The 13,587-nt window shown below is 42.1% G+C and overlaps 2 protein-coding genes across 9 annotated transcripts in view; one reads left to right on the top strand and one right to left on the bottom strand.

Moving 5' to 3' along the window:
* The window catches only part of slc15a4 (solute carrier family 15 member 4), a 45,496-nt gene extending 43,646 nt beyond the window's left edge, over positions 1-1,850 (bottom strand). For 4 of the 6 annotated variants that reach the window (XR_012929071.1, XR_012929070.1, XM_076047221.1 and 1 more), the window contains exons 1-2: positions 1,567-1,842; positions 819-1,433 (exon numbers count right to left, since the gene is read on the bottom strand). Coding sequence is in view for 4 of the 6 variants with exons in the window: in XM_076047221.1 (XP_075903336.1) it covers positions 819-1,394 (576 nt within the window). In the remaining 2 variants the exon portion in view is untranslated. Of the gene's footprint in view, positions 1-818; positions 1,434-1,566 lie in introns of all 6 variants that reach the window. The other 2 variants (XM_076047219.1, XM_076047220.1) reach the window with 2 other exon arrangements.
* Positions 1,851-1,891: 41 nt separating this feature from the next.
* Positions 1,892-13,587, top strand: part of glt1d1 (glycosyltransferase 1 domain containing 1) — a 121,441-nt gene continuing 109,745 nt past the window's right edge. For 2 of the 3 annotated variants that reach the window (XR_012929072.1, XM_076047225.1), the window contains exons 1-6: positions 1,892-2,377; positions 2,809-2,960; positions 3,112-3,217; positions 6,106-6,157; positions 7,353-7,389; positions 7,950-8,006. Coding sequence is in view for 2 of the 3 variants with exons in the window: in XM_076047225.1 (XP_075903340.1) it covers positions 2,310-2,377; positions 2,809-2,960; positions 3,112-3,217; positions 6,106-6,157; positions 7,353-7,389; positions 7,950-8,006 (472 nt within the window). In the remaining variant the exon portion in view is untranslated. The remainder of the gene's footprint in view (positions 2,378-2,808; positions 2,961-3,111; positions 3,218-6,105; positions 6,158-7,352; positions 7,390-7,949; positions 8,007-13,587) is intronic. The other variant, XM_076047224.1, reaches the window with a different exon arrangement.

The raw sequence follows: 13,587 nt of genomic DNA, 5'->3' as shown, positions 1-13,587 counted from the left end.
GCTCTTTATCTACTGCATCTGCAATTGATGTTGGGTCATTGTCGTAAACCTGATAAGGTTTGTGACCTACATCAGCAAAGTAAATTTCGAGTGTCTATCACCCCAACAACAGTTCATAGGTCTTTAAAAATTTGTGTTGAAAAAAAACCTGTTAAAAAATGCCATATGTTGTTGCAGCGGCTGGGACAGAATGCAGTGGTTTACTTTTGCTTTTAGCAAATAATTTAAGGCTATTTCTAGAGAAGGTCCTGTTTGTTTTTGGCAATGATCAATGGCAAAACTGACAGAAACAGGAAAATCTTACAGAAAGCAAATCGGGTTCAAGTGTTAAAGCTGACTGCCACCATGCATTGCCGGTTTATCCACACTTGATGAGATTATTTGGAAACACAATGACCCCATTGATCAACGTTTTCCATTTCAAGTCGGCTTGTCAAAAACATTCTTCTAATAATTTGATATGCCGCTCCACTCCTGGTTTTCCCATGTACCACAAGCGATTTGGTCACAGTAATGTGAAAAAAAAAAAAAAAAAAAAATCCAATCACATGTCTGGTCTCCATGAAGTCACATAGCCAATCTTGTGCAGTACTATGTAGGGATACATGTCTCATCCAAAGCCTTCCTTTGCTTATATTTAGCTGTAATCTCTGTTGCCACCATTTTGATCAGATTGGAGATTTTTATAGTTTCTCATGATATTCAGCAACTTTTAGCAAATTATTTCAGGCTGTTTCTAGAGAATGTTGTACAATTTTTGTAGTTCAACTAGCAATTAAAACTTTGTAACGGGGAAAAAAATAATAATAATACTTTACCTGATCTGCCCCGAAGGGTGTAATGTTAGACTTGACTGTGCCCACGCCTAATGCAATTAAAAAAAGTCCAACATAGACTACTGGGCCACAATATCTGCCCCGGTTATTGCAAGTCACATTGCTTGGGGGTGTGGTGTTGCCCAGACACTCTGGAGGTTGTACGGGAAACCACAACTCATCTCCACATAACTGTGTCCTTGTTTTATCATTTGAAATAAAAGGAAAGAACAGCATGCCCACAAAATACAAGATCAAGCTAGAGGCGATTGTCCAAAATTTGCCCAGGTATGCGTCCGCCAACCAGCCTCCAAAGGGGGAGATCAGGTAAGTGACTCCCATGAACATCAGAGGCGCCTGGCTGGCTTGAGTGCCTTCCCAATAGAAGGGGTGACTATTGAGGAAAAGGACGAGATTTGACGTGATGCCATAGAACGCTATTCGTTCCAACGATTCAGCCAAGAGGATGGCAGCACACGCAAGTCTTCTCCCTTGGAACACTGATGGTGCTGAAGGTCTGTGCCTGGGGTCTGAGTCCAAGAGGGGACTATTTTCGTTGGTATCCCTACTGTTGGCCATTTCCCCAAACTGCTTTAGGCTTCTTCAGCGGTAGAAAACCTGCATAAAAAAAAGGGAAACACTGTCATCACAGACGACCTACTATAAATATTTCTCTTGTGACACAAGCAACTGGCGTGAAGCTAACTTTAGCATACTGAAAGCTTGGTGAGAGTTTGTTTTTTACGTTTACCTTAAAGTACTGAAACGCGTCCCAGTGGTCGACGTACAGCCTCCATTAAAGCACAAAGTGTTCCCCGCTCATGGTTGTTCTCTTGCTATTCTTCGGTGTCAAACTTCGCCAAACGCGAACTAAGAGTCAACAAAAAGGGTGTCACAGTAATCGTCGCGTGACCCGCAGCTCAGTCAACAAACTATCAAGCGTGCATTGGTCCGCAGATCTACAAATCAGGCTCGGTCGACGGCCCCCGTTGAGCGGTCCATCGATGTGATGTGGAACTTTGTTCTCTGTGTGTGACGCATAACGTGAACGTACCACCGAAAAGAAGAAGTGGTCTGTCTGTGTTTTTTGGGCACCGCTTATTCTGGTGCTGTTAAAGCTGCTTGGAGACAGGCAGTACATCCGCCTTCGTTTTATTCGACTGACGCGCACAGAAATAATGGCGTCTCGACATAACGTTCAAATTAACCAGAACGTGAGACTATCTACGCCCGAGCCGGTGTTTCGGGGGGACTATTTAGGAGACGGACTAGTAAACAACCACGCATGTGTACACATATAGCCGGCTAGCCGGGCTAGCCGGGGCTAAGAGTTTCCTCATCATGTAGGCATGCTTCCAGGAAATGTACCAGGAAGGCAGGGAAACGAGCCTCTGAAGCAGAAAACACAGACGGCGGCTCGCTATAATTTTGTATTTTCCTTTATGTTTAACGTGTTTAACTTAAGCTCTTCAGAGCAGCCTGGTTAGTGGTACCATGAAAATATTATTTATCGCTTGCCTTAGCCCAAAAACTGGAAACCACACCACAGCTGAGAGGATAAGGTAACTGACTTTATTTTACAGGTGTAGCTAGCTACAGCGCACGCAATGGCAACTTCTGGATTAAACTGACTAATAAATAATAATTAACAAACATTAACTAGGGCTATAGAAGGTGACGCGTAACAGTTACATTTATGTTATTATATTTGTGTTTACTTCACCGAGAAACCTCTTCTTCGCTGTGTGTGTGTGTGTGTGTGTGTGTGTGTGTGTGTGTGTGTGTGTGTGTGTGTGTGTGTGTGTGTGTGTGATCCCTTTATCACAATGACTGAATTAGTTGATCAAATGTCGGTTACTTTTACACGTTAGTGCTATTTATTTGATGGTATTACCACTTAAAGGCACATCTTAGAACAAAACCTGTTTAATATTGAATGGTTTGGCGGTGCGATTCACAACCATTGTTGCTGTCATATTCCTTTTCACTTTAGGTCCCACATTGAAAAGGCAGGGCACACCTGTGAGCTCAGGGATGCAGCAGAGTTTAGGTCTCCCGCTGAGGTGGCGCACCTTTTATCTCAAAAACATACATTTGAAGCTGCGCTGGCCATTCATCTTTTCAGGGCCGGGAGGCTTCTCTTGGGTAAACATCTTTCCTTTTATGTGATGTGTTTTCCTATACTCATACCTTCAGTCATTTCAGTTTGTGTCATAATCATACAGCCACAAGTTTGCTTCTGTCTGCCCCAATAATGTCAGATCCTTCTGTTTGTTTTGCCTAACTTTTACACCAGAAACCCAAGTACCCTTTGGCATTATCTTTGGTGGAACAGACATAAATGAAGATGTGAAAGTTGAGCAGAGGCGTGTGGTTATGGAGCAGGTGCTACTGAAAGCCAGGTGACATTTCTGCAACAATTATTGTAAGACACAAAATTACAGTAAGCCATAAAAGGTACATGCTTTTTTTTCTTCTTTTTTTTTTTTGCCTCTCATTGCACACATTTTGCTGGCTCTAAAACATTCATTCAAGTGTTCTTCAAAAATATCTTAAAAGTAGTTGCCCAACCAGCCAGAATAGCACAATAACACATCGGACATATTATTTTTCTTTCACAAATCCATCAGGGATAAAAACTGAAAGAGCTTTTGAAAAGGGGAAGCACCTTCAGAACTAATTTAGACAGACAAACCTTTCACTACCAGCGCAGCCAGTTTGTAACAGCATGCTCGGGTGGTGCAAGAGTTGACTGTTACTACACTCAACACCAGGGGGGAGAAGCATCTCACTAAACCCTTGGAGCAGCATGCAGAGTCAAAAGTGATGAAAACCCTCAAATGCTTTTCTTTGTTCTCATTTTAATGGAGAACTCTTGTCCAATTCTGAACTGCAGCTTATTTCTACTTGACACCACTTCCCCGCAATGCTCCTGTTCAAAATGCAGAAAGTTAGGATGGAGGGTAGGGGTAGATTTTTCTCACGAGAAGCACATTTAAAAACAGAATGCTTCTTGCATGGTCAGGAGTACTGGATTATTGTAATGCTGAAGGTAGCTTGTTTCTTTGCTTTGTTTTGTGCACCAACAGAACTGAGAAAACAAGAAGAACTAAAGTTATATGTACATATTTCGGATTTGGCACTTTGTTAAACTCGTCTAAAAACTCGTCTCGTGTTTTTTCATACTAAGATAAAACCATATTTTCTCCAAATGTCACAAGCAGCCTCACAGAAAGCGATAAGATAGTCACAAAATGATGCCGTCTTGAAAACGATACAAAACAGCAACAGCACATAAATGATGACTTTATCAACACTTGATTCGGTAAGATTATAAAACTCCAACTATGACCTTCTACATAGTCTCGTTCAAGGCACCGTGATGCTTCAAATGACGTTGAATCTTTTACTGTTACAAATGAAAGCTAGCACAGCGCATACTTTCATCTGTCTCTGCCAAAGCTGCAACTTATTTCCTGCCTTCCGTCTGACTTTTGCATGTGACTAGAATGGCATGACTGCAAACTAGCTATTGCAGCACCCACACAAGGGTTTTCATTATTGATGAGACTGCTTGATGTGGGTGGTTGATTTGGTTGATGTTGGTGGTGGTGTTTGTTTTTTTTTTAGTTGATATTTCAACATTTTTGCTCATGACAATATGCAAGTCATACAAATAACCTCAGTTATATAGATGTACTCGATGACTGTACACTGTGTTGTTGGGAGTGTGTTGTGCGCACTCAACATTGCATATCGCCACCCTATTAAAATAATGGCCTAAGTCATTTTTTGACGAAAATTCGTTTTTGGCTTAAATCATCTCTTTTTGTGTTTTCCCAAAAACATGTAAAAATAAATAAATAAATAATGATAATTACTTTACTAAATTTTCATCCACATCCAACATTATTAATATCATGTCTGTGGGTTTCCCCTTGAACTTCCAGGGAAGTTCTGGGGAACTTCAAGTCATTTAAAAATGACGTTTAGTCACTGCTATTCCAAGCAAGAGTTATTTTCTTTTACTCTGTCAAGCTTAGTACAGTCAGAGGGAGAATTTCACAGCCTTAAACCACTACTGTAAATAACTGTAGACATGAATGCAATTCAATTATGAGTCCTCGACGATATTCAAATCACAGCCATGAAAGACAACAGATAGACTGATCCTTCTCATCCAAAGAAAAGTTTTGCTTGTATCACTTTACTTTATTACAATATTATATATAAGACTTGAGTGCCACCAAAATCTTTATTTTTCAGGTTGCATGTAAGGTTCATTCTAATAGTCTTTGAAACAAACAAAATCGGCAACAACTGGTACTTCTGCCATTTTTTTTTTCAATTCTTAGTAAGAGTGGCTCTACTTTGTAAAGGAAATTGGGGCTAACGTCAATGTAATTTTCTCAAGCAATTCTAAATCATTTGACCAATAAGTATTATCTCAAGGAAGAATTATTTTCACACAAGCAGAAGGTGAATAAGTGGCAGAATTAGAAAGGTTGGCCAATGATTTTATCTCACAGCACCGTCATCTTAAAACAACCTGCATTTTGCACCAAAATTGCACTAGTTGTAAAGGATTTGGATTACTTGAATTTGATTGTCAAAGGGCACTGGCATATATAAATGTGGTCTAGCAGGCACAGCTACCCCCCCCCGGTTGTACTGGTTGTTCTCTTCCCTCGGTTAGCACAGAGAGAGATTAGCGAGCAAAAGCTGAGCCTGTGTCGGCCTCTTATTGCCTCCGCCATTCCAAACAACATGAAACTATCTGCCAGGGCATCTATTCCATAAATCTAAAGGCAGCATCGTCTCCTGGGAGAACCGGGGCAGTCCCGGTCGCCTGACTTCAAAATGTCTCAAACCCAGGACCCAGGGCCTCCTGCTGTTCGCACCTTCACACACACACACAAAAAAACCCTTGATCATGAAATTCAGTCACAACTCTCATCCCTATGCTATGGCCCGTAAACTTCACGCATCTTCACAAGCAAAATTAATGTCTCCCTACTGATTCCTGCTCCTTTTGTCTTTGTCTCCCTCTCTGTATTCTCAGCGTGTTCGTCCTGAAACCGCTTGTCTCGATATCGCCTGTTGCTTTTTCTCTTTGTGCTCTCAGCCGTCAGACTTTTGTCCGTAATATTGCCGCCGCTGCTTGTTCCTCTGTCGGCATCAGAAATTGTCACCGTTTGCGCAAGGTTAAAGTTGGTGGCGGGGTTTACAGCAAAAAAGACTGGGGCGGGAGTGAAGAAAATGTGTTTCTTCCTTTTGTTTTTTTTTTCAGGTTTGCCGTGGCGTTTAGTGACAGCCTGAAAAAAGAAGCTGAGGTATTTCTGGTATGAGCACATTCTTTTCTATTTTATCAGCCCATATGCCGCATTTAAAGTCCAATGAGCGCTAATGGCGACTTGATTTCTGCCTGTGCAGAAAGTGTCTTGGCACATCATGTAAGCATCAAAACCATTGTTCAATTAGCATAGTGTTAACAGTTAAGTAAGGTGGCCATAAAATACTGTACCAGAAAAAACAAAAAAACAAAAACATGTTGACCTATCTTCAATATTTTTTTATCCTAAAATCAGAAGGGACTGTTTTTGTTTTTCCCGTGACGACACGTCAATCAACAGCAGGAGACAGACGGCTTTAATAAATGGATCAGCGAGGATTTGATCCCACTAACACAATATCCTGATCTTTTTTAATAATAGCGCCGCATTAAAACAATATTGCCGCGCTTCATTTTCAGATTAGACTGCGCCTTCGGGCTGCAGATTGAGGCACGCGGCAGGCCCTGTCTCTGCAGTTTATTGCTGACAGCAAGCAGACAGCACAGACACTAGGAGGCATGCTGACACTTCCTACCGCGATACAACACACACACACACACACACACACACACACACACAAAGGATGGATCTAGTTTGATCCCCCCCCAAAATAAAAGCTGAACAAAAAGGTTTGGGTGTTGATGGTTCTCAGTTTTGATTCTTAGCCTTTGAAGGTTAAAGAGCTATTATTTGTGACACAATTATGTTTTATTTGTTCACATTCTGTCTGAAATACATATATATAATAATCATAATTTTTTTTCTGAAATTTGTGTAATTAAATAAATTGTGTATTTAAAAGATACTCACAGAATAATGACTCTGTGAATTAATAATACAAAATGAACGCTCGAATGCTTTTGTGATTGCTCAGGTAGAGCTGCTTAGTTTAGGTCTGATATTTCCAATCATGCGCTGAATGGCACCACAAGTACCAATAATGTTTTTGTTTTGTTTAAAAAAAAAAAAAAAAAACTTAAAAGGTCAAAATCGGCTTAATTTCAGATTGCGATTTCACAATAAGCTCCAAAAAGTGAATGCAAACATCTCGACAGTGGCTATTTCCAACACCTCTCTAAAACTATCTCAGTAACAACACAGTGTGTGACAATCTATATGTATGGCCAGGGTTGATCTTCCTCTTTTGTACATTTATGTTTTAGTAGCTGCTTCAACTAGAATTCTCCTCTGTTTTTCTCTGAAGGGTTCCCAGAGCAGTAAGATCTATGTGCAGCCCCAAGGTAAGCTCTGCGGGATGAATCTTCACTCCTGATGCAGTGCATCCCTGACTCACTATTGAAGTGTTGCATTAATCAGCATTGACATTTTTCTCCCCCCTTCTCTCTCATTCTCATTCTGTGTACGGTACTGAGCGGTATTTGCTCTTGCCATTGGCCGACGTGCCATGTAGGACAGTCGGACTCGCTCTTCCATGTTGTTTCCCACCAATAGCCTTGTTTGGCAAATAGTGTCCCCTCATAGATTAGAGGAAAGCCCTCAGCCAGCTGCGTGTCCGAGTCCAGACCAATGAGAGCTTAATTTTTCATGCTCGTAAGCAGATAGCGATCGCAGAAGTACTGTGCACTTGCAAAGTCAAATCTTTGAGTGAAAGGTGGAAAGGTATCAAAAGGTTTCATTTAGTCCATTGTGAATGTTGACGTTTATTACTAAAATAGTAAAATTCTGCTTTGAAATGTCATAAAACCCTCTGAACCGACTAAACTTTGGCATGGACTCAAACTTACTTGGCTTCCTGTATCAGTACTAAATCAGTGAGACTTTTTTTTCTGTTTTTGTTTAGGTATCCACACAGAAGTGGTTGAGAACTTCTGCTGGACTGATTTCTTGAAGAGCACAGGTAGTGCAAATATACTTATTCATTTGTTTGATGTTGTTCACTCCGTTCTCCATCATTCAGCTTCTTTTGGGTCTTTTAATGCCACTATTATCCCTTAATGCCATTGTAGCTGGCTGAATCCCATTTACACACTTCTGATAGTCCTTTCAACAATAATAATCATAATAATAATTTTTAACCGCAACTTTAATACTCAGTGGAACACCTGCTGGACACATTGACAGCAAAGACGAGTCTCCAACAGACTAAAACCTCAGAGAAGCTGAAGATGTTTCATTCGAACTGTGCACCCTGTTTTAGGTCACACATCCTGTCAAAAATAGTTTGTCCACAGTTGTAACAATCTGTTCTCTGTTTTGCCGCAGAGAACACTTGCGTTGGAGGACTGAATAGTAGCATATCAGTAGCGCAGTGAATTCTATTCTCTATTATGGCTAGTTTAATAAATAAAAAGACAAGAGAAGAAGAGAAGAAAAAAAAAAAAAAAAGAAGAAGATTGTATTTCAGGCCAATCGTTTCATTTTAAATTTTCTAATCAGCCTCTGCTTATTTACTCAAGCAAAGTTGAAGTTCTGAGTCATTCATTGCAAATGTCTTCCTCACCTGGAGGAGGGTGTATTCATTTATTTTCTGGAGTTTCCCCTTTGGCCACTTAATTTTCACGATTTAACTCTCCTCTGACTGAATGACACTTTTTTTTCTCTGCTTTTATTTACTCTCTGCGTGATGCAGCGGAGTCAAAGCCGCCGCAGGGAGCACATAATGCCGACATATTTCTCGTTTCCGGTGCCAAAGTTTTCTTTGCGCCGTGTTAGATGCAAAGAATGGGCCGTCGGGGATTTGTTGTGAAATTCCACCAAGTTCCCGCCCTGTCCTCCAGTGTACCAACACCTCCCTCCCCCCCATCGGACACGTATAAAGACACACTGCCTGGACTTTAAATTGGATATTGCAAGATGAATGTCCGTTCGAGGTGCATGTGTGCTCATAGAGAGTGCCGATGAGTGCAGGGAAGAGCAGTTGATTAATAGCCCTCCTGCCTGAGGCCATTTGTCAACACGCCTCACATCCAGCAAGTAATACTAATTGCCTACAGTCACTTTTGCATTTTTTACAGGCTTAAAATAGGAGCCGCTACTGTAGGAGCACCACTGATGAAAGCGCTCGATATTTTTTTTTCCCCCACCAGTCTCGGAATCGTAATTAAAGATTTTCTGCACGGCGCTGAGTCGTGATCAAATGGCAGGATCGCGCACCGACCCAGCAGAAGTGTTTCAGCAGTCTTGCAGCATGTCGCGCGAGGTGCCAGACTGTTGGAGGCTCTCGCTGCGTAGAGAGAGAGACGGAACAACATTCCATCACTCCACCAGCAGCTGATGAATAATACCATCAGTCAGCGTGCGCAAACAGCGGCAGGGGTAGCGCGCAGCGTGTCAGCGTTGTTAGCGTCCAATCCGGGCTCGTTACTCGCAACGCGGCTGTCACAGGAGAAAGTTAGCGCCTGGATTTCAAGCCGCCGAGCTTGTTCTCCTTGTTTATTCCTCTCCCTCCTAGTTCACTCTCTCTGACTGTGTGCGTGTACATGTGCCCGTGTGGACACCCACTTGTCATTAGATATCTTCCCGTCGAACTGCTGAAAAGCAGTTGTTTTTTTGTTTTTTATTTGTTCTTTTCTGCCGCTTTGTTGACCAAAGGCTCTGTTTCTGTCACGCCGGCAAACAAAGCAACACCACAACCACAGCCTGGCTGAGGCTCTCCGCGCTTTAAGGAAGCGACAGGAACACACAGCGATACAAGGGGATATTTCTAATGTGTCCCGTGCCTTGGAATGCAGGAAAATAACCTCAACTTGAATTCCAATGGCAATGTTGGTTTGTTTCAAGATGAGCTATTAATTGTGAACGCTAACGAGCAAACATGTTGATCTATTCATCCGCCGAGAGACACGACAGCAGGAAGGAGAGTTAGTTTGCCAGTGCCGTATTGATGAGTTGTACTATCAGACGTCATCATTCAGCAGCCAGGCGGAATCTGAAGCCTGTATTCAGAGTAAAGGCTCTTTCTTACATGAACCCTGGACAGCATCAGGACAGCACGTGAAGGGAATTAGCATGGCTAATTAACATGCGCACATAAATCCACATGAGTGTGACGTGCATTAGCTATTCTTCACTTTCCACAGCACATTGCCAAAAAATGTTTAACATATATATTTGTCTATGTCTATCTGCAGTATAGACATAGACAAATATATATGTCCAAGTAGGTACATGACCGCCTATTTTCTAAGGCAGGGTAAGATGAAGCAAACAAAGAAAGGAATTTTCCACTTTCGAAAGATTCATCAGTTCAAATTGTTGGTTTGGCCTTTTTTTATAAATGCAACGCAATGCGTACAAGTTAGGTTGCTGTTATATTTCTTGACCCACCTCACCCCAACCCTAACAGAGAGCTAGTGCAACGCACACTGAGTTCATTTAATTACTGTTAAAATAATCTGTTTATCAAACAAACAAACAAAACTTAAATAAGAAGAACAAAATGAAAGAAAAAAAAAACTGGACGGCAGCGTTTCTCTTACCAGGCAGCGCAAGACTGAGGCAGGACTAGACAGAGGAGATGAAAAGTGTTAAATGATCATTGAATTGAAGATGCTTTATTAATCTGCACACAGGGAAACAAAGTGTCATTCAGTAGCATAATGGTGACAGACAATGGACATGGAACACACTATAAGAATGAGAATGTGTAATCCAAGCCAAAAAAAAAAACTGTCACATTTATGTGAACAATGCGCATTGTAAAATCTGATTGCAGCAGGAATAAAGGGTCTCTGAAAGCACTCGGTCCTGCAGCTCATCGAGCGGAGACGATCAGATCTATTGCTCCTCTGAGCAGACAGAGTCACATGCGGTGGGAGCCTGGTTTTACTGAGGACGGCTTGCACCGTCCTCCCCATGCACCCCCTGCAGCACTGCCTCCACAGTGCCCCGTGACCGACCACCCATGTCCCCCGACCACTGACCCCTCTCTTGGCCAGCTCGTCCAGCTTGTTACTGTTTGACAGCAGAGTGATTGCCTCAGCAGAGAGCAGCATAAAAAAACAACAGCAAATGCAATAATATTAATAATAAATAATAATGCCGCAAGCGTGTGAATGTCAAGTGAACATGTTGGACATGCCGACGGTGGCTATAACCCTACATTCGGAGGGATGCCATTTGGTTCCAGAACTACCATAACCTGTTTCCACCCAGACCACAATCAATGACTGACCTTCCTATGACATGTAAATACTTTATGTGTAATTTTATTCATCCAAAGAAGTAAACCACTAATTTTAGTAGAGTTCTGTGTTGGATGCCAGTCCGTCACTAATAGTTGTCCCCTTGGAAACATCCACCCATCCATCCATCTTCTAAACCCGCTTCCTCCTACCCTCAGGGTCTGCTAGAGCCTAATCCAGCTGTCATTTGGCAGAAGACATAAAACCCATTCACACTCACACCTACGGACAATTTAAAGTTCCAAATTCGCCTCACATGTACGTACCCGAGAAAACCCACGCAGACACAGAGAGAACATGCAAACTCCACACACAAGAACCCCCAGGCCCGGCATCGAACCCACAACCTTCTTGATTTGAGGCGGCAGTGCATATCATTTTAGCTAGCATTCTTTTAGAGCGTGTTTCATGCCATTTGCATGTATTTTCTTGAACGTGCGGTGCATTCGCTTACCGTTGAGGCAGTTGCTTCTTTCTTGCCAGGGCGGGTGGTCCAATAAGTGGAGGAAGAGGCAGAGATTCACATCCACTAACATGTAGACGTGACTATTCCGTGTGATGTGACGTTCTACCCCAGAAGAAGTTACACAACTAGGGTTTCACATATGATTTTTGTATTACCTTATGCCTGACAATTATGAATATTGCGTATTAGCACTTGTATGTTTTGGAAAATCCAAATGCGTTCTAAATTAAGCTATTTCTTTTTACCTGTTCCAGTATTTACCCATTTGTGTTAAAATAATTACATTTTTTCATTATGAAAATTCTAAAGTCGCTATGCACATTTGGACCTCAGTAAGTCTGCTCGCACATTTCCGCACTGAGCTTACACACATTTTGCATTTTAGTGTAATGATATAAGTAAGTTCGGTCTTTCAGTGGCAAATAGAAGAAAGACCTCTGCCTGTGAACACTGAAGTGCCACCACTTTCCACCACACCCAAGACGCATGGCCACGCTGCGCGTGTATCTCTTATCTTTCCCGAGTCCTGTTCCCTTTGGTTTTGGACCACAGAGCTTTCGGCGCATGAAAAATAGTTGCGCCACATTGCTGGTGTCCCCCCCCGCTGCGTGCCCCGCATGGCAGGGTTAAAGGGATATGTAGAGAGCGGTGCTGTGTAGTCGACAGCAAAGCTCTGAATCACTGGAGGATGAGGAGAAGCAAGCGGGGGTCTATTGTAACCTTGTCCATCTTGCTGGAAATGGCCTCAGGTTCAGCGGGTTTGAGGGTCGTTATCGTCTCATGTTTTTGTAATGTTGTCAGCAAAGGTATTCAATTTGTGGACATGAAATATAGATCTTAACTTTTGTCTAGTTTTTTTTTGTTTGTTTGTTTTGAACCATTTTTCTCCATGCTATGTGCTCGCTCTAAGCCGGAGATGACTTCTGAAGAATGGTGGTCTGTCAATGAGGTGATGACATCGAATCTGCTTTACCATGAAACTAAAGGAGAATGCATCTGAGACAGTGAATGATGTTGAGGAGGAACCTGATGAGAAGGCCATGCTCCTGACGAGAGCGAGACCCTCAGTGTTGACCCTCCTGCTGGTCATCAGCTGCCTTCAAAGTTAAAGAGTTGTTACGGTCCATCTCACAGTTTAAACAGCAGGACATAGCACCTATTTAACACCATCAATTGAGAAGGAAGTATCTGAGATGGCAAATTCAGAGTGCAGGCATGTGTGTATAAGGACATTTGGAATGACTTGGATGTGTGTGATTGTTTTCTTTCCGAATTGATAAAACAACAGAATATGTACTTCGTTAAAATGCCTAATTTTAGGTCATCAAGGTTAAGTGAGATTTTGTGGTGGTCTACAAATCTCTTTCTGTTGTGCCATACATAACGTCTGTTCTATAGTAAACAAAGCACTTGACACATCAGCTTGCATGTTTTGCCATTGCTTGCAAACATGTTGAAGACAACGCTAGCGCTCAAGCAACAGTGCATGTAGAGACCCCTCGTTGGGAGCTTATGGACAAAAAAAAAAATTACGATATTTCATAGATACTGCGCTAAACATACATGTTTGATAATGGCATCCTTTGGGGGCCCCATGACTGCAGGACCTGCTGCGCCCCCCTACCCCCCACCTCCCCAACAGCGCCCCCGGCTTTCTTTAGAAGTTGCACTGCAGGACATCCAAATATAAATAGAAATTGCTCACAGATGAAATTTTGCAGGAATAATTGACCCAGTGATTCTGCCAACAACAACAAAAAAAGACAGGCTGCGAGCACGACTAACTGCCAACCCATGCTGCATTACACCGTATTACATTTTTTTCTCAG

This window comes from Nelusetta ayraudi, unplaced genomic scaffold (assembly GCF_046127955.1).
Source record: "Nelusetta ayraudi isolate G7.1 ecotype Tasmania unplaced genomic scaffold, CSIRO-AGI_Nayr_v1 ptg000092l, whole genome shotgun sequence".
NCBI lineage: Eukaryota > Metazoa > Chordata > Actinopteri > Tetraodontiformes > Monacanthidae > Nelusetta > Nelusetta ayraudi.
This window is presented reverse-complemented; position numbering and strand designations above follow the sequence as displayed.